The sequence below is a fragment of the Uloborus diversus genome, chromosome 1, assembly GCF_026930045.1.
Source record: "Uloborus diversus isolate 005 chromosome 1, Udiv.v.3.1, whole genome shotgun sequence".
Classification (NCBI taxonomy): Eukaryota; Metazoa; Arthropoda; class Arachnida; order Araneae; family Uloboridae; genus Uloborus; species Uloborus diversus.
In genome coordinates this window covers 160222983-160243309 of record NC_072731.1, presented here as the reverse complement: position 1 = coordinate 160243309, position 20327 = coordinate 160222983, and the positions used below count along the sequence as shown (strand labels likewise).

General features: G+C 29.4%; 1 protein-coding gene across 6 annotated transcripts in view; it reads left to right on the top strand.

Moving 5' to 3' along the window:
- The window catches only part of LOC129233262 (muscleblind-like protein 1), a 312999-nt gene extending 293635 nt beyond the window's left edge, over window positions 1-19364 (top strand). For all 6 annotated transcript variants that reach the window (XM_054867334.1, XM_054867342.1, XM_054867350.1 and 3 more), the window contains 2 exons: window positions 7950-8034; window positions 13286-19364. In XM_054867334.1, coding sequence (XP_054723309.1) covers window positions 7950-7984 — 35 coding nt within the window. In that variant the 3' untranslated portion in view covers window positions 7985-8034; window positions 13286-19364. The remainder of the gene's footprint in view (window positions 1-7949; window positions 8035-13285) is intronic.
- The last annotated feature ends 963 nt before the right edge of the window (window positions 19365-20327 follow it).

Sequence of the window (20327 nt, the reverse complement as noted above, 5' to 3'; positions counted from 1 at the left end):
TTGGTGTATTTTAATTACGTTGTGAAAAGAGGCCTTTTTTATGTTATTGTGTAAAGGTTTTTAAAGCTTACATTCATTCAAACAAGTTTTGCTCCTATGCAAACTTTTATTGTTCTAAACATTGCTAAGCTGGGAATTCTTTTATCTTTTGCAACATTAATAAAACATGAAATGTGTGGTTTTTTTTTTTTTAATCTCTTCTTCTAACCTTTTGAATATTGCTATTACTTTTAACTTCAAGAGGCATGTAAACCAAAGAATGTTGAGTGTTATGGTGTTATTCTAGTGCCTTCAGAATATTTTACATTCATACTACTTTATGTAACAAAACTTTTGAATGCAGCAGTGTTTACTCTAGGAATCCAACCTTGACCAAAATGTTAAGTAGGATTTTGTTAGGAACTGCATGCAACTGAATTTTTGTCAAGTGGGGTTTTGGAAAAATATTGGGGGCATTGGGCAATCCTGTGTCCTATCGGGAATCCTGTACAGATTACATATTTATTCTTTCGGCATTTTTAATTCACCTAATTGTGTTTAAGGTTTTAAGCATTTCTTAGCCCACAGACATGCATTGTAGACATAGTCTTGAATAAATTTAAGGCAGAGATGTTTCGCTTTGTTAATGAGCAAATATTATTTTACTTATGATTCTTCAACTAAAAATTGCCTATGTTATGTATTAAAATACGACCGTACCTATCTATGTACATACTAGGCAGTGAGTAGCAAAGGGATGTAAGTGACAAAACTAAAAATTTGGAGGTAACTAGTACAAATGGTAGGTGAACCTCTCCTCTACCATAGGGCAAGAGATTGTACTAGTTGCCCTGGTAGGTGCTGCTGTACAGCGTGATTTAGAAAAAAAAATAATGAAAGCCTACCTAGGATCTTATGTTTAAATGCATTTTATAAAAAACTTTTAACTGTCCACTTACATCCCTTTGGTTCTCACTGCCTCATATGTATGTATGTATGTCACTGGAACTCCGCAAGAGCGGTACCAAGTTGAAGTTCAAGTTCGAGAAAATTGAAGACGAAGGGTTGTCTTCAATTTACAAGTTTAACCACCCCATTGCTGCGGACTCTCGCTGCTGAGCTTGATTTATTTCAGCTATTAATTTGTTAGCATTATCAGCTTCCAGGAGATGACATCTGCCTCCAGCTTGGTTATTCACTATTCCGAACTGATGAGTCCATTACAAAGACAAAACTGCAATCTCTGAATATCGTAACCCAGCTGTCAGTGTATCACGTTCTGCCTTAGCCCTGGCTTAAGAGTTACTTACTTAGCTTAATGCATATTCGTATTCACTAGATTTATCACTTAAAGACACACCTAATTGTGAGGTGTCTCTATAAAAGTTTCACACTCCTACATTCTTATAGTTTAGTTATTAAGCTTCTTGCTGGTGAACAACAGCCCTGAACTTTTTTATTTTTGTAATACAGATGGTAGGGGCAAAATATCCTTTTTAAAATTTGCTTTTTAAAAACTTTCAATTTCTCTTGTTCAATCATTTAAAATTTTTGCTCCCAACAGAGAAATCCCTGTATCTTATTTTATTTCGTTAGATTTTTTTATTTTTTGAATTATTTATATTTTTGCGAATTGCATGTGTGGCACACATTTTTAAAAAAATATAATTACAATGTACTGGTGTTTTATTTTTATTCTATAGTACATAAATGTTACAAAATGTTGCCATATCACAAGAAATTTTTCTAAAGTAACAGCAAGTATTTTTAAATAGAATTAGCTTTTGCTATACTTTTTTGTATGTTGTGTGTACAAAATGTTTTTTTCAAAATCAATATTTGGTGAAAAAAATGGTAAAGTACTTTATCTATTTTATCTGATCAATTTAACCCGTTCGGGACTGTGATCACAAAAATGCAATCATCCTTTTTTCACCCACACCCCACATATGTTTTGTGTCAGTGATCATGCCTGTGGGATCTCTGCTTCTAATGTTCTAATTGAGTTTTCAAATGGTACTAGATGGTTATTTTGTAACATTTTTCAATAAGGTTCTACAATGTTAACCTTCAGTACATGCTTTTGTTTCTCTTTTTTTTAATATGGGGCTTAAAAACAAAAGTAAACATGTTGGCATGTTTCAGCTGGATTGTTCATTTAGAGAGCTATGATCTATGACTTTTGTTTGATGTGTTTTTGTTTATATTTTTGTGGAATTAAAAGGATGAATGTTTATTATTAGTTAAGGGTGGAAATAAAAATGTTGGTCTTGAATTTGCTAAATCGCATTTTGTATGGTCAGAATCAGTTTTATTTCAATCACCATGGATAGAAGAATAAAATTTTTACTTAAGAGTAAGATGTCTAAGTTGACGAGAGAATCGGATATGGAAATGAAGGAAATATTTTTTAGTATTAGAAACAATGAATCTTAATATGTGACTAATACTTCAGGGAATTTTAATGCAAGATAATGGCAAACGGGCATCAAGGCTTCAAAAATTTTAGCAGTAATTAGTATAATGTATTCCTAACTTTTATCTTATGTATTTCCTTTTTAGCATTTGATGTTTTTATCAATACTTTGAACACTTGTATGCAAATTATATTTTTTAAAAATATGCATACACATGAAGCTGTTTGTTTTATTGAAACAAATCCCAATTTCTTTAAAAGTTGTATTTTTTTAAAAATAATATTAAAAATATCTTATTTGTAATATATTTGGAAACTATCAATGATAATGAACTAAATTTCAGCGTATTTAATTGCAACAATGGTTTTATGTGAAATTAAGTGAAATCAGGCTTAACTAAGAATATTGCCCGGTCCCTTCCGTATGTATACATGCAGAGCCTAGGGAAGCATTTCTTCCTTTTTTCGCTGGCCTATCTGAACAGGTTAACTTAATTAATCCACTGATCTGTATTTTCTATCAATGTGTTCAAAGAATAAATAAAATATCTTGTTGTCTTCGACTGTTTGTAACCATTAATTTTCAGGTCTGGTAATTATTGAAATGTGTGGTGATTCTTTCAATATTTTTCGTTAACTTTATGCGCCTGTGTTTTACACTAAATTTTATTTCTATAAAAAAATAGTTGATGTATCTTTCTACATGATATCTCTATTCTTCTTATTTTTTCCATGGCTGTGCTCTGCCTTGACTGCACACACTAACGCCTCTGCCTTTTTTCTGCTTGTCACCCCTCGCACATTCCTCCTCACCCACTCTTCCTGTAACCTAGTACCCGTGATGCACACTGCACCTGTGGCCGATACCACAGCCTCTGCTGCCTCTAATACCACTTCCGTCGCTTACTGTGACGACAAGGGTCAGGTATTGCTATAGTTCTGTCTCTCACAGCTCTATATATCACATAAGAGGTTCTACCTGTGATGGATAGGTCAGAATTGCTGGTTGCAGAATGATATGAGCTATAGCATTGCAGTTCTTTCAAAATACATCCCTGAACTTATACTTCCCACACATCAAAACTTAGAAACTTTAATGTCTTGGTTTATGTCTCTTTTATTTCATTTGGTTTTTATATACTTAATAACTTCTTCTTAATCCTATTAAAATCATCTGAAATCAAAATATAGTGAAGATTTTCATAACACTTAGGCACAGAAGATACCTTGTCTTTCACATAGCTTACTAATTTTAGGTTTAATTGCTTTCAACCTAAGAGCAGAAAGTTTTTTTTTTATAGTTAATTAGTGTTTTCATGCACAAAATGTGATACATAGAAAGGGGAAAAAAATGCTTTTTTTTTTAAATTTTCCTGTGTCTTCCGTACATAACCTAAAACATTTTGGAGAAAACTCACGATTGTTTTGTTATCTAAATATCTCTCACAAAAAAAAAATGCACTGTCCATCACTGATATTTAAAGGAAAATATTAAAAATAATCATAAAATAAAATATACAAAAGAGTGATTAAGCTGTCCAGCTACCCTTAGATAAGTCCAGTATATCTAGTCCGGATAAAAAACATTTGAAACAAGCTGTTTCTTCACAAGTAAAACCTTTTCCAGCAAACTATTTCAAACATTTAAACTCTATTGAAAGAATGTATTTCTTAATTTTATAAATCATCAAGGATTGAAATAGTTTACAACTATGACTATTAACCCTGTTTTTTATTGAAATAATTGAACAATCAGCATTTTTCATTCCAACAAATTCGATTTAAACTATCTGTACTATTTTTGGTTCTGCTGATGAACCTTTTTAGCGCAAGGTTCATATTTTAAACGGAAATTCATTCACAAAAGTGGTGACCATTCTTTGATAAATATAAAAACCTTTCCAATAATGTATATTTTTTTAAAACAAAAAAAATGCTAACTAAATGGAATTTTTTTACTTAGCCCCTTCTAAAATTGCCTATCAAGCTGGTTTTTTAAATTTTTTTAATTGTTTTTCCTTCTAATGTAACAAAATATTTCTATCATTATTATTTAATTTGACAAATATTTGTCAGTTAATAAATGACTTAATAAAAATAATAAACTGTTATATTCTGTTGTGGATTTGTATATACATCAATTTGTATAATCGTCTAATTGGTATTTGAGCCAAAATTATGATGTAGAATTCAAATCGAAACATTGAGTACTAATGGTATATATCAGTGGTGCCCAAGCCTTTTTTTTTTACCCAACGACTGCATCTCACATTTAGATAAATCTTGTGGGCCAGAATTCATGTAACGTTTTAAAATAGTAAAAATTTTTTCCAAATAACATAAGAAACATGGGAAAGGAAAAAAAATTACAGACCAAGAATTGGCATTATCATTATTTCATGCTGTTTTTCAATCAATGCTAAGTTTGCATCTCTCTTCAAGAAACCAATTTCTGAGTAGGGGAGACTGTTATACCTTTGACTACTTCTTTTCGGTTTTCAAAAAAAGAATGTGATTTTTATGGTTTTTAGTTATTAAAACTTAACTTCAAGCCTTTTTGCATAAGTAAAAAAATATTTTGGATTGTAAAAAAATGTTTTTCTATTTTTGTATATTTTTCACAAATTTTATGTAATTTGGTCTTTGTACATGATGCTTGTGTACCTTGAGACAAACCTAATGTACTTGCTTAACTGCATAACTTACGTTGTATTCAAGTTTATTAGACCCACTTTCATTTAACTTTTTTAAATGCCTAGTAATGGTTGACCTGCTCACTTTGAATGTTTTTTTTGGGCCCTCTTAAAGTCATTTTTTTTGTCAGGATCATTACTTCTTACTGCTTTAATAGCATTTTGCTATGACTCAACATCTACTGGATCCTTCTTGATTCCAGTTTTACTTCGAGGCATGATGAAATCCTACCTAAAAATTAAAAAAAAAAAGAAAATAAAAAAAATCACTACAACTTATTGCACCTGTTGTACCTTGATCCAGTGGTTCAATGTACAAGATGAAGCTTAGTTTCAAGGTACACGAGGGTGCATGTTCATACAAAAGTGGCTACCCTAACCTAACAGCTATGTAAAAATTAAAGACTAAATGTTGAATATGCTTACCGAGAGATGGGCAATAGATATAATGGTCAATCGGTTGGGTAACACTAGTCTTTAAAAGCCCAATTCCATTTAAGTAACACTGGAATTATTTACTTTTGTTTGCGCTAATCACAAAACAATCACTGTCCACATAAAAGCTGGAGTTTCAACCTACAACTCACTCTGGCGGGTGGAGAGACTGTCATGGCTGACATAGTACCATGATTCCTCACTAGGTAAAAGCACTAGCTGATTAGAGTGCATGACGCAAGGTGCACGGTCAAGGTACAACAGTCTCCCCTACTTGTCTTTAAATTTGTAACATTGTGCCTGTATCTAAGAAACCTAAATTACAGGAAAGGAACAGAAAGTTTGGCAGCAATAAAGTAAATAAATTTGATAGGCTACTAAAAAGCGGAGTGGTTTTTGGTTTGTAATTTAACAAAATAATAGGCTACATGCGTCAGTTTTGTAGGTTGCAGATTGCGCACCATTGATACATATCAAATAGTTTAATTTCATAACAGTTAAAAGAGAGGACTGCAAAGCAAACTTATTTCTTGGCAGGATTTTAATTTGTTGCAAACTTAACTAATCCTTTCCAAAATGATAGTTAAAAAAAAACATAGATACTGTCCAACCACGAATTGCATGGAATTTTCAAATGTCCAGATAAGACAAATCGATGTGAATAAGGGGGAAAAGTAAAAATTTAATGCACGTATTCCACTCATTTTAATGAGACTCTGCTTCTGCAAAAGCTGACATCGGTAAAAAATAATAGATTCGTCCATTTCCGGCTGTAAAACGGATGTTTGTCTTTCCATACAATCCGTGGTCAGACAGTAGTTCACCATTAAATTATTTAAATAATTATGAAGTTAGTTGAGATAAGTATAAAAATTCTTCATTTTCAGGATACCATCATTTTTTTCCCCCTTTTCTGCTCATAGTATGATAAAATCAAATTGAGAACTAAATAGAGTATAAGCAATATCTGATCACTTAATGATAATATTCACTTTTCAACTATTATTTTAAATATGTTTTCAACATCCTTGAAATTTTTATGTACTCCTTTTATGCACTTTCCATTTAACATTATTAAAACAAATTTTAAGGTCCAGGTAGAACCTCTAAATAATCTCTTAGATGCTTTATCCTTTTCTTAACTCTAATCTATGCTTTTCAATTTCTTTTTCTTTCTAGATCTTTCTTCTTTCTAATCTTTTATAAATCGGTTGTTTTTAACTATTGCTTTTAAAAGTGATCACAGTAAAAGTTACGGAATCTTGACAATTTCTAACCTATATAAACTTTATCTAGAAATTTGAATTCATTTTTTCAACAAGAGATAATACTTCATGTGGTACTTAAATTAATAAAAAATAACTGTAAAACAGTTCTTCAATTATGATGATAGTACTTTCATGTTCAATTCTATTCCTGCAATTATATTTTAGGTCCTACAACAGTATTACTGTTATAATAATTTAGCCTAATCATATGTTTTACCAGCTTCCAGTCTGCTGGGACCATCCTCAAGTTATATGAAGCATTATGTCTTTTAATTGACATTGTATTTTTTTACTTGCATGACATTTACTGTAAATATTTGTTGTTTATAAGTCTAACCCCACTATAATGAGGCTTCAGCAAAATGACATAGGACATTGCTAAAACTGAGAGTTCACTACAGACCCATCATTTCAAATTTTTCTAGGGGGAGGGGTTCAAAGGTACCAAAACCCCTCAATTCAAACTGTACCAAAAAAACCAAAACCTTGTCCGTTCCTATGTAAATACATTAATTTATCAAAGCCAGGAAGCGGGATGGGGGGGGGGAGGCAATTCAAAGATTAATTTTATTTAATAATCAAATGATTGCAAAAGTAGAAATTTTCCATCTAGAGTGGTATTTTTAAGTAGAACCTGGGAGAAAAATCTATAGAGATTGACAGCGTTCTGTAAAACTTTCATTATTTCAGGAAGTAGTTGTTTTAACTCCAGGAGGATTCATTGTGTTTTTTTTTTTTGAATAAAAAAAACTTTGTTTTTCCAAGAGAAACAAAGATTTAAATTACAGAAAAAAAATTATGAATCATAGTTCTCTTTTAAGTTATCAAATACTGGGCACTAATTTAATTATAGCGACCATTTTATTACTTTTTAAGCGAGTAATGTTTTAAAAAAGTTTTTTGTAATTTTTCTGTTTAAAGAAGTATGTTGCAGTTTTTTTTGGAGGGAGGGGGGGGGGGAGGATTGTATTCTTTTTTTAAACTGCTATAGTTGCAGCATAATTCTAGATAAATATGGAGTGAGTTTCATACATTATGGTTATAATCATTGGATAATACTGTATATAAGTCTTCAAAAAGCATATTGCAGATCAATATGTATTTTGATTTTTGATTTGTTTATTTTATCATCCCTAATCTTTAAAAAAATATTTTTAGTTGCTGGACACCCTGCCGCTGTGCCGAGATTTTAAGTCCGGACTGTGTAAAAGGCCACAGTGTCGCTACGTTCACCTTTTAGAAGGTAAATATGTATTTTTTCTACAGAGAAGATCAACTTCAAAGTAAATTGTATAATCTTCTCAGATTTCATAAAAACACTGAAGTTCACAACTACATGCAACTTAATGCGGAAAACGTTTTTGATAGTCACATGACTTTTCTCTGCATGATTTTGCATCCTTTACAGCCACAGTCTTTTGTTGAGAAATAATTACTGATTTTTAGTTTTACTTTAGATTAGCAACAGTTGCAAAGTTTATCTGTAAAATGCTTTTAATCAGGAATCACAACTAATATTATTTTGAACTGAAAAACTGCATTTTCATCTTAAGTAAACAGAAATATATTTGTGCAATATCTTGAAGAAGAATGGTATTCAATTGAAAGGCAGAGAGATCAAGCACAATTGGTCAAATTTCGACCATGAGCGATACGAAGAATTATTAAATATGTGAGCAACATATACAGAAATTCAACAATTTTGTGCAACATAAAATATTATAGCATAGTTTAAACATACGGCAGTACTTAGTTTTCTGTTAAAACATAGAAAATGCGTAAGAAAAAAATACCGCAAAAATTTCAAAAAAGAATGAATAAATCTATTAAACTATTTAACACAATGTTGACAGCTCACTAGAATCCTTGCAATTTTTTATTTTGTTAAATGGCCGTTCAAAAAAATCACTGCAGTTTGTACATTGACAATTCTCACGCCATCTCTTATATTTTTCGGGGAATGCTTCTAAACGTTCATACCCTCAAGTTTCTGAACATCTTCACTTAGTTTCGTCATGCTACATGCTCATAAGAAGTTTGCTCATGCATATTTGATTAGTCAACAATGTTCAAATATTGAAACATTTTGTGTTTTGAGATCTCTCCATCTTAAAATATCAAGCAATAAATTTTAAATGTTGTTTTGGAAAATGTCTAAATGCCGAAGTATCACTGATGTTTTTTGGAAAAAATAAAACATAACTTTTATTTGATGATTTTTTTACTTCTTAATTAAAAGGCTGTACTGAGGGCCCAAAAACAGGAGCAACAGGACCAACACCAGTTTTGGATTTCGTAACAAGCCAAGTTATGGATCGCTACGGAAATTTTCATAACACGGCTGACACCTATCAACCGATAGCTCAAGTCAGGGTGGCGACAGATCAGGGAAATCAGGGAGATCAGGGAAAAGTCAGGGAACTTTATTAATCAGGGAAAAGTCAGGGAAATATCAGGGAATTTTGAAAAAAATAACAAAAAATCAGGGAAAATTGATTTTATGAAGAAAAAAATTCTTTTTTGCTTTACAAAATTAAGTACTCTAATTCCCTACGCATTTTCCGCCAATTATCTGTTTAAAAAAAAAGTAAAATAAATGACGTGCGATTATACACTGCCGCATATTTGTGCATCTTTTTTACTAAACGTCAAAGTATTGAATCTTGTTTATTAACCACAGGATGAACTTCCTAAGATTGCTTCTGTGTCTGTTAGGTTGTTTATTTTATCTAGCTTGAAATTTCCTTATACGCTTTCAATGCTACGTAATATAAACAACCACACAGGCAAAGAGGAAGCCTTCATTCCTTTGCCTTTATTCCATTGTCTCGAAGTAATTAGTGTACTGTAATCACAATTTCAAGAAGAAATCTTTGGTTTTTGAATTAAGACCTTAAAACCTTAAAAGTTATTACTTCTTCGCATTTTTAATTTAATTGCTAGAATTGAACTTTCAATTAAAAAAAACTTTGTTTTTTGCTGTTATACTATTTATTGTCACCGCAGATTATAAAGGTTTTCTTTTCTTCAGACTTAAGGGATTCTTTAATTTTATAACCAAGTTGTATTCTTCTTTTATATATTTTGAAATTAACTAATTGATTTTTTTTTCTTTCATTTCAAAGTTGTTTGTTACAAAAGCAATCTAAGATTTTTTTTAGTTACATACTGAAATCATTTGAAATAGAGTTAACTTGTGTACTTAAGTAAATATCTTAATTTTTTTATTGTTAAAATGCTGTATTCATTCATTAAAACCTATGTTCTTGATTAGAGAAAAGCTTCCTATGAATGGATGTCAAATGGTTTCATCTGTTTTGCATAAATATGTCAGTTATATAAGAACAACTACATTACTTCAATTCTTTTACTATTGCTTGTTATTCTTGCAACAATTATTATATTGTTTGAAAACTTAGTTCAAAATAATTTCAATTACTTTTTAGTTCTATCATAAATACACATGTTTTTAAGAGTAATGTTAATAGTTTCTTAAAATTCTTATGCTAAGTGGTTTCTGGAAGTAAAGTATTTTTTTTTTAAATAATTTTCTATAATCTTTCCATGTAGAAAAATTTAATATACTGTTTTGTAGAGTTTTTTTTCCCAAAAAATTGACTTGATATGTTTTTTAAAACCATTTTATTAAAAAAGTACAGGGTGGCGACAGATCAGGGAAAAGTCAGGGAACTTTATTAATCAGGGAGAAATCAGGGAAATATCAGGGAATTTTGAAAAAATATCAAAAAATCAGGGAAAATTGATTATATGAAGTTTTTTTTTTTTTTTGCATTACAAAAGTAAGTATTCTAATTCCCTACGCATTTTCCGCCAATTATCTGTTCAAAAAAAAGTAAAATTAATGAGGTGCGATTATACACTGCTGCATATTGGTGCATCTTTTTTTTCTCAACGTCAAAGTATTGAATCTTACTTATTAACCACAGGATGAACTTCCTAAGATTGCATTAGTGTCTGTTAGGTTGTTTATTTTACCTAGCTTGAAGTTTCCTTTCACGCTTTCAAGGCTACGTAAAAATAAACAACCATACAGGCAAAGAGGAAACCTTCCTTAATGCCTTAGCTCCTTTGTCTTTATTCCATTGTCTTGAAGTAATTATCCTACTGTAATTACGATTTCAAGAAGAAATCTTTGGTTTTTGAATGATTACTGATAAAAGCTTAAAAGTTATTACTTCTTCGCAATTTTAATTTAATTGCTAAAATTGAACTTTCAGTAAAAAAAACTGTTTTTTTGCCATTATACTATTTGTTGCCGCCGCAGATTATAAAGGTTTTCTTTTCTTCAGACTTTAATGATTCTTTTAATTTATAACCAAGTTGTAGTCTTTTATATGTTTTGAAATTAACAAAGTGCTTTTTTTTCTGTTTTCTTTTTTTTCCCTTGCATTTCAAAGTTGTTTGTTACAAAAGCAATCTAGGATTTTTTTTCGTTACATAATAAAATCATTTGAAATAGAGTTAACTTGTGTACTTAAGTAAATATCTTTATTTTGTATTGTTAAAATGCTGTATTCATTCATTAAAACCTATGTTCTTGATTAGAAAAAAGCTCCCTTTGAATGGATGTCAAATGGTTTCATCTGTTTTGCATAAATATGTCAATTAGTTATATAAGAATAACTATATTACTTCTATGCTTTCACTATTACTTTTTATTCTTGCAACAATTATTATACTGTTTGAAAATTTAGTTCAAAATAAATTCAATTACATTTTAGTTCTATCAGAAATACACACATGTTTTTAAGAGTGATTTTAATAGTTTCTTAAAATTCTTATGCTAAGTGGTTCCTGGAAGTAAAATATTTTTTAAAAAAATTTCTATAATCTTTCCATGTAGAAAAATTTAATATACTGTTTTGTAGTTTTTTTTTTCAAAAAACTTAACTTGATATGTTTTTTTAACCATTTTATTAAAAAAGTAGCATCTTTTTGAAATATATCTTTAGTTCAACAACTTTACACAACTTAAAATGTTTAAAATACTGCATTTTATACAAACATACAATGGATTTCAAGTAAAACAAAGAAAGAAAACCATTATCATAGGTAACGTAAATCAGGGAAATTTGGTGAACTTAATCAGGGAAATCAGGGAAAAATCAGGGAACTTTTTTTCACAATTCCTGTCGCCACTCTGAAGTAGCATCTTTTTAAACTATCTTTAGTTCAACAACTTTACACAACTTAAAACGTTTAAAATACTGCATTTTATACAAACATACAATGGATTTCAAGTAGAGCAAAGAAAGAAAACATTATCGTTGGTAACGTAAATCAGGGAAATTTGGTGAACCTAATCAGGGAAATCAGGGAAAAGTCAGGGAACTTTTTTTTCACAGTTCCTGTCGCCACCCTGCAAGTGCTGCAATTTTTCAAACTAAAGTTCCAAAAGTGCATTTTTTAAACCTCATTTGGTGCCGCTAAGCATAGGATTAAGTTCAGAGACTGCTTCTCTCCAAGTCCCTATTTTTATTTATTTAAAATAAAAATGTTGTGGGAAAACCTCCCTAAGTTTTTCTTTTCCAAAAACATTTGAATGTAATATTTTTTTTTTGTAACTATATTTTAAATTACTATCCTTATATTTTTATTTGTTGAAATACAATAAATCTCTTGATAATGTTTTGTTTTTACTTCCACTTATTACTTTTGAACATTTAACTACAAATGTGACTTTTTATTATAATCTTTTAAATCCTTCTCTTTCCTTTATCTTTTCCTCTGTTAGAAACACATTTCTGTGACTCATGTATTTTTCTCCATTTTTCTGCATCTTTCGGTATAATATTTGCATTGAAAAAATTTAAATATGTTGGCAACACATATCTAGCTATCATATATATTTATTCATTCAGTTTATTAAATGTGCCTTCCATCGGTTTCTACAACGTAATGCCAAATACTTTTTTGTTCCTTAAAAATTGTTTGAGACCTCCATTCTGGCTGTCTTATGTTTCCATCAGCCATTTGAAGCAAGACATTTTACTACAACTTTTCACTACTTGTCTATCAAGAGTTTACATGATTTTTGGCTGAGTGAATGTTTCATGTCGAAAAATAACATTTGGGCCATTCTACGAAAAAGTCGACCCTTTGTCTTGTAGGTGTTGGTTCATATATTTCATTAAAAAGTAATAATTTTAAAGGATAATGACAAAATTTTTTGCATAAGAATTCAGAGATAAGTTTGCAATTTGTTAAGCAGAAACCATTCGTTCATTTATATTATTTTTAATGAAATGTATGGCGTCATGTACGGGACAAAATTAGCATTTTCTGTGGAATAGTCCATTTACAGTGGCAATTATGTTTCCGGATGAACTGTATTAGTGTGAATTAGAAGAGAGAGCGAGAGATAATAATTACATTTAGGAAGTTTATTATTCTTCATTTGATAGTTATTTTTTTCTTTGGTCAAAATTGAAGAGTTAACTGTTTATATTTATTGAATGTTGTTTCTTTTGCAGATTATGTAGAGGTACTGGATGGGAAAGTCACTGTTTGTCGTGATGCTGTTAAAGGGAAATGCAGCCGACCGTTATGCAAGTACTACCATATACCTCTACCAACTCCGTTCATGAACAGCGTGCTGTGACCAGGATTAAAATTATTCTAAAGAGAAATTTGTTTGATTTTTTTCCATGAATGTACCTATCTGTTCTTCGACTTGCCCAATGCAAAGGATCTTGTATCTTTGGGAGGCCTGAAGTTACGCAAGAGCGATCCTTCTGTGATAAACAGATTTATTTTCTTGCAACTATGGTGACTGCGAGACACTAGTCAATAGTTGGAGTAGCAGTCACTTTATGTGCCATGACTTTAAAATACTGATATGCAGATTCAAAACCCCCCCTCACACTTTGGAAGAAATGAACTTTTATTTTTCTTTCACCTGTTGAATTTTCAGATAATTATTCTTCAAATGAACTGAATGATGATTTTGATTCTTTGCCCACTTGTATGGGAGAAAATTACAATGATTTTAGAGAGATAAAATTTGTTTTATATAACTTGAAAAACAAGTTTACGAATTATTTAATTATGATGTGATTGTCATAAAATTTTGCTTGATCTTTGTTCCAAATTTTATTTCAAAAGCACTTATTGGAATAGTAGTTGTGTGTCAGAAAACAGCATATTTTTAAGTTTTTGAAACTTATCTCTTCAAAATAATTTTTATTCCATAGTTTAACTATTCGGAAAATTATTGTTTTTAATTTGTTTTACATTCTAGACATAAAATTCGATTTAAAAGTTTTTAATGCATGCATTTTATTAAAAATGCTGTATTTTAATATTAAGCACTTGTTATAAAAATATTTAATTTTTTTAAATACGTTACTCTTGTGTTCTTTTGAGTGTCATGAGACATGGAACTATTAGAATTGAATTTTTTTTATACAAATGAGCTGTGTGTAGTATGTAATGATCCAAGAGATAAAATCTCTACAAAGTAAAGGAAATTTCTGTGAATTGCTGCATTGATTTTCTAAAGAATTTTTGCAGTTTTTTATAAAATGGCTCTCGTATGCTTACTAAATTAAATTTTTTCTTTCTTTCTTGAGTAATGTTAAAAGATTCGGCCATATTTCTTTAATATTGCATATTTTGAGCCGCTTCACTTGAAACAAAAAAGAAGGGTCATGTACAGGAACACTAGATTATATGCTCATCCTTTTGCCTTTTGTCTGGTAAATAATTTATTGACACTTTGAGATTAAGTCCAAACCTGTGAAAAAACATAACTTTTTCCTGACATATTTTCACCCTCAACTATTTAATTTGATTATTAATGTCCTTCTATTGTTTTTTAAAATAATGTAATTTTGGTAATTTGTATTACAGCTTTTTACATATTTTTGTTTTGAACAATCTGTTAAAATAATACTCTTTTTTTTTCTGATGAATACCAGCATTTTTATGTATAATAAGATGTTTTGGGCTTTATTGTAAAATCAAAGAAATATGTCTTAAATCACCATTCTATAAAATTATCGAAACACTTACTTACTTTGTTATTATATAAGTTTTAGTTTGAAAAAAAGAATGAAATGAAGCTAGTCTTTTAAGCAGAAAATTGCTTTTAAATAAAATAAACAATATGTAATATTTTTATTTTGATTTGCACAATTTTTGGGGGAGGGGTATCTTTCTTTCACCTTTTTTGAAAAACATTTTAAGCATCTAAATTAGTTGGTTGCATGTCCAACCAAGGAAATTTCCTTATGAGAAGCTGTTAAATATGATTGAAAACCGTCAACTTCTTCAGTATGTTTGCTAAAACATAAGTGTTAACATCCTATCCAGTTTTGTCAGAAAAGCTGAAAGGCACCTGGCTTTACAAAATTTAAACTTTTAATATATATATACGTTATGCATTTATAATTATTATAACTATTTTAAAAACTTGTTGTTCTAATTTTATATTGTTTTGATATATCTGCTGAAAGTTTTTGTTTTTGTTACGTGCTTGTTGAGTATTTTTTTAAATGTTGTGAATATATTAATACAATGAATAGTAATGTTGGTTTCATTGTATGTGTTGTGTAAAATTAGAGTTTATTTCTAATAATGCTTGTAATTGAAAGTAAGGTTTGACCAAAATTTAAATTGTTTACTGCAGCAGGGACCAAATGACTCTTTCATTATGTCTTGCTTTTAATCATTTTAAGCGTTAACATAATAATAATCCATTTACTGAGCTAATTTTTATTTATGTGTGTTAAAAATTTAAGTATGTTAATTAAAAGAAAATAATTTTAGGTAAAAATGATGATCTTGGCTTTGGGGGATGAAATTACATTTTAAAGGAAGTAAAAAGAAAAACTTTTTAACACCCTTGTAAAAGTCAATCAATAATAAACAGACCATTCTCATAACTCTAACTACTTTTTGATTCAATAATAATTTCTTCAAAATCATATGATGCCAATATGTGTCAAATTTTTCAGGCTCCATTAAAATAATCAGAACTAATTTAAATATATTTACCAAAATTGTTTTTTGAAGTTTATATTAAAAACTTAATTTATTTGAAAAATGTTTTTAATTAATTTAAGCTTCGAAGTTTCTATATGTCTTTTTAAATCTTACCCAATCTTTAATATATTTTCATGCTTTCTTTAAAAAATTAGATACAAAAAATAAAATACTAAATAAAGGCTGGTTATTTTGCTCGTTAACTAATCATGTTTAAAATTAGTTCTGAGAAAACGTTTTGTAAACCAATACTTACATTTCTCTTGATTTCTTGTTTATCATAACAGGCAGATATTGCCCCTGCTGCATGGCATGTAATCTAATTTAAAGCTCTTCAACTTCATTGAAATACCACTTTCTTAGCAAGTAGATTACATCAAAAGCTTTGTCCAGCCATATTCTCATAAATGAAAGGAAAATGGACTCTTAATGCCATTATTTCTGCATTTATTATTGAAGAGAATAAATATGCAATAAACTTGTTTGAAATATGCGATAGTTTTTTACTCCAACTCATGATGGTTGTGCTTATCATGAGTTACGTTCAGATTTATATTGAAGAATGTAAGACGTGAAAGCTGCTTGATTATTCAATCCTACAGCCCATAAGTATGAATTTTCATACTGCCTTTGTATAATAGAATATTATCTTCTTTCCTAATCTTTTTCACATTTTTGCACACCCTAGAAAGTTGTGCTTGGGTTCTAGTTCATGCAGTTTTTAGATAGCTTTATTAAACATAAGCATAAATTTAGTTTAAAAAAAAATATCCAATTTGAGTAATTGCCAGAAGTACAATTATAATTAAAGTGAAAATTATACTGGAAATTTAAAAAACGCAATTCAATTCATGCTTAGCTATGGAAACCATTTCACATACTGACTATATTAACATTTAATGAAATGCGAGAAAGTTTTATTTGTAGTTTGATTAAAAACATATTGTGGTAAAACTGATATGAAAGAAGTGAACTTAGTACTAGTTCCTTTTAACCAAACTACAAACAATGAACTTTTCAATTGCACGGTGTAGTTCTATGAAAATAAAAATAAATTTGATGCATTCAGATTAAAATTCTTTTTTTCCCCCTTTTTGTCAGTGATTTCAAAAGATGAATAAACACTGGCAGTAGGTATTATGTTACGTTACTTTATTTAAATTAGTGCAGAAATGACATTTGAATAATTGATATAAGTTTAAAATTTAAGTATGGTTAGAAATGGTTTTCCCAAATGAAAGTCTATTCTTATATATTTGAAATGTTATCCATGTTTTAATAAGTTAATCTGAAGCTGCACTGAGCTAAAGTAAACCTAATATTAACTTATATAATAACTATGCACCATAACAAGTAATCTATGCAAGTGAGAACTCATTTGAAATTCCATGCTGAAGAGATTTCATTCAGTCCCTGTATAACTGTACAAAATGGCAAAAAGAGGCATCTGTATTTGAACAAGAACTTAAAACAACAAAAAAAGAAATTGATGTTGGATGTGAGTTGCAATTTTTAATTGTTTATTCATTGAAGAATATTTTTAATAATGTTTTGTATATGTAATATTGTTTTATTACAAGCAAAAATGCTTGTGGGTAAGTATAACCTGCTCTGTTTCATTTTACATCACTTCAATTTACTGTGAATTGCATTTTATTAAGAGTATATTGTAGGAGATCATTGTTTTATCACCATGATTTTGTCCGGTGATTTGAAAATGATATATGTATATTGTATAAGAAAATTGTTATATATATATATATAAGCTTTTCCAATATAATTTTTTGCAATAATTAAAACAATTTCAAACCACAACCAAATTTTCTTTTAATAATGCTGAATCTAGGTTAGAATTACTAAGGTTTATAACATCACAGTAATAGTATTTTTTAAGTAAATTATCCTTAATGTATTGAAAAAAAAAAAAAAAATCATATTATAGAACTCCATTTTTATTACTACAACTTAAATGACTCTTTTTAACCATGGTTTTTTGTTAAAACTTTGTTATTACTCTTTTTTATATGTTTTATTTCCAAATTACAAACTGAGCATCATTTAATGCGGCATCTTATGAATAAGCTCAACTATCTATGTAAAAAAAGTACAGCTTTTGGAACTAAGATGTTGGGGGGGGGGGGGGGGGGGGGATGGTTCAAATAAAATTCAGTGTTGAATATGATTTACTGTGATGCTATGACCTAGTGCTGTGGATCAGTTTGATTTCAGATCGCAATTTGATAACTTTGTACTGTTTTATAATTCAACTGTAAATTTATAATAAAAATATTGCTATTGAAATGTTTTTGAAAAAGGTATTCAAAGATAATTTATTTTTCCTGTACTATTTTACAGAATCTTTAAGAAAGGAATGGTGTGTTTTTAATTGTGATAATTGTTTTTAGTTAATCATTATACATTATAAGGAAAACTGTTATCAATAGAAAATTTTTGAATTCCTAAATTTGTTTTCAAGAAATCAGTACGAAGTTTTTGCATGCTTGGATTAAGCTGATCTAGGGTTGTTGTTTGGTATTGTTGTGTATGTTGGAGTGCAATTTTTGGAAAGCAGGCATTTTTTTATGCTCTCAAACATCAACATTGTATAGACTATTACTGATCTCTATTTCAGATTGTACAACTATGCAGTAATCCTAAGCGAATGAATTATATATATATACACAACATAAAGCAAACATATGTTGTCCCAATGAAGCTGTTATAACCATGCAGTACCTTTATATAACTATAAAAGCAAGATGTCTTACGCACTGACTTTTTGCAGGGCTACAACACCCACTTTGAAAGATGTTGCAAAAACTTCAATTCCTTATCAAAGTATTGTTAATACTATGCATAAACATATGTACCATGAATTTGTGCTATTTGTAGTAAATATATTGTTTGTATTGTTATTTTGCCCAATGCCATTGGTCCACAAACTTTTAGTAAAGGAATTTGTTAATGTCATAAGACAATCTGGTCAATCAGGTATTAGTACTATTAATTTCGAATTATTTGTCATACTGTATATTTAGTAGCTTTTTTTAATGGTTAACATAATAGAAATTCCCATAAAAAATTACAAAATTGAAGTCTAGATCTGGCTTTTTGCTATACATTTCAATTAAAATATAGTCAACAGCTAAAACTATGTTTATACTGTACTTTTTGATCATGCATTGATTTTTAAGATATACTAATCACATGAATTCACCTTCTTAAGAATTGGATCAAATTGCTGCACTTCAATTTTATTGATATTGATTTAAGATTTACAATATTTTGTAATTTATTTCTCTCTTTCTCTCTCCTTCTCTCTCTTTGAGGAATTTTACTGTGCAATTTTCCTTTGAGAAGATCCCATCTGTTTGGGTATTTATCGAAATCAAAAAAAGTGGAAAAAAATTGTTTTAATGTAATTATATATATATATATATATATCTTAATTTGTTAAGAATACAATTCTCTAAATGAATTCAAAATTATATCATGTTTTTTAGAGTGTAGAAACTGTATTTTTTTTATTATGACATTAATTTTTACAAAAATAAAATTTGATGTGTTTTTGTGGGTGCATTATTTTTTTAAAAATTCAAACACGCAACATGCATTATTTTCAACAGGGTTCGTACGGGTCATGGAAATCCTGGAAAGTCATGGAAAAAAAAATAAACAGATTTTAGACCTGGAAAAGTCATGGAAAATTAATATTTTCATTAAAAGTCATGGAAATTTATTTCAAGTCATGGAAAAATGTATTGGGCAAGTAAGAAAGTAACAGAAGCTAAAAGAACGTTAGAAAATTTCAGTGATTTAACAGTATTGCATGTAAAAGCCATTTACACTGGAAAACTGAACCATCCCAAAAAACGAATCCAAGTTTTTGAATCCTATTGCATCCGCTTCTGTTTACAGCCGTCCGCCTTTTTTTGTAATGTGGTTTTACTGCTGCTTATCTAGAAATTCACAATTATTTTCAGCTCATAAGTATATTTTTTTTAGAACTGAACTTGCACGTTCTAGATTTTGCCACACCCACAAAGTAAATTTATTTTTGAAAACTTTGTTATGAATCATTCAACCTTTTTCCCATTTATTAATATTCTGTTTCTCATTTATTACTACAGTAAAACCCTGTAAAGTTGACCACTATTTTCAGGCACAGAATTAGATCTATATCATATATTTCAACCTCTATAAGTCGATCACCTATTTAAGTTGACCACTAAAGTAGTGCACCGCAGGTGGTTAACTTACACAGGTTTCACAGTATTATGCTCTGTTTATTAAATATTTATTAATTTAAACATCTATAGATTGCATTCGCTATTTTTACCTTACTCAAATTCAAAAGAAAAATAAGAATAGTTATTAGTTTTCTGTACTATGTGCTGAGTAAGTCACAAGTAAATGTTTTGATAAGGTAGTGGCATTCACAAAATAGTTTTGCCAATACCCATTGCAGAAAATTGGCAAATAGTACTATTCTTTTCGTGTAACAAGGTCATGAAAATTTTTATGAAGTCA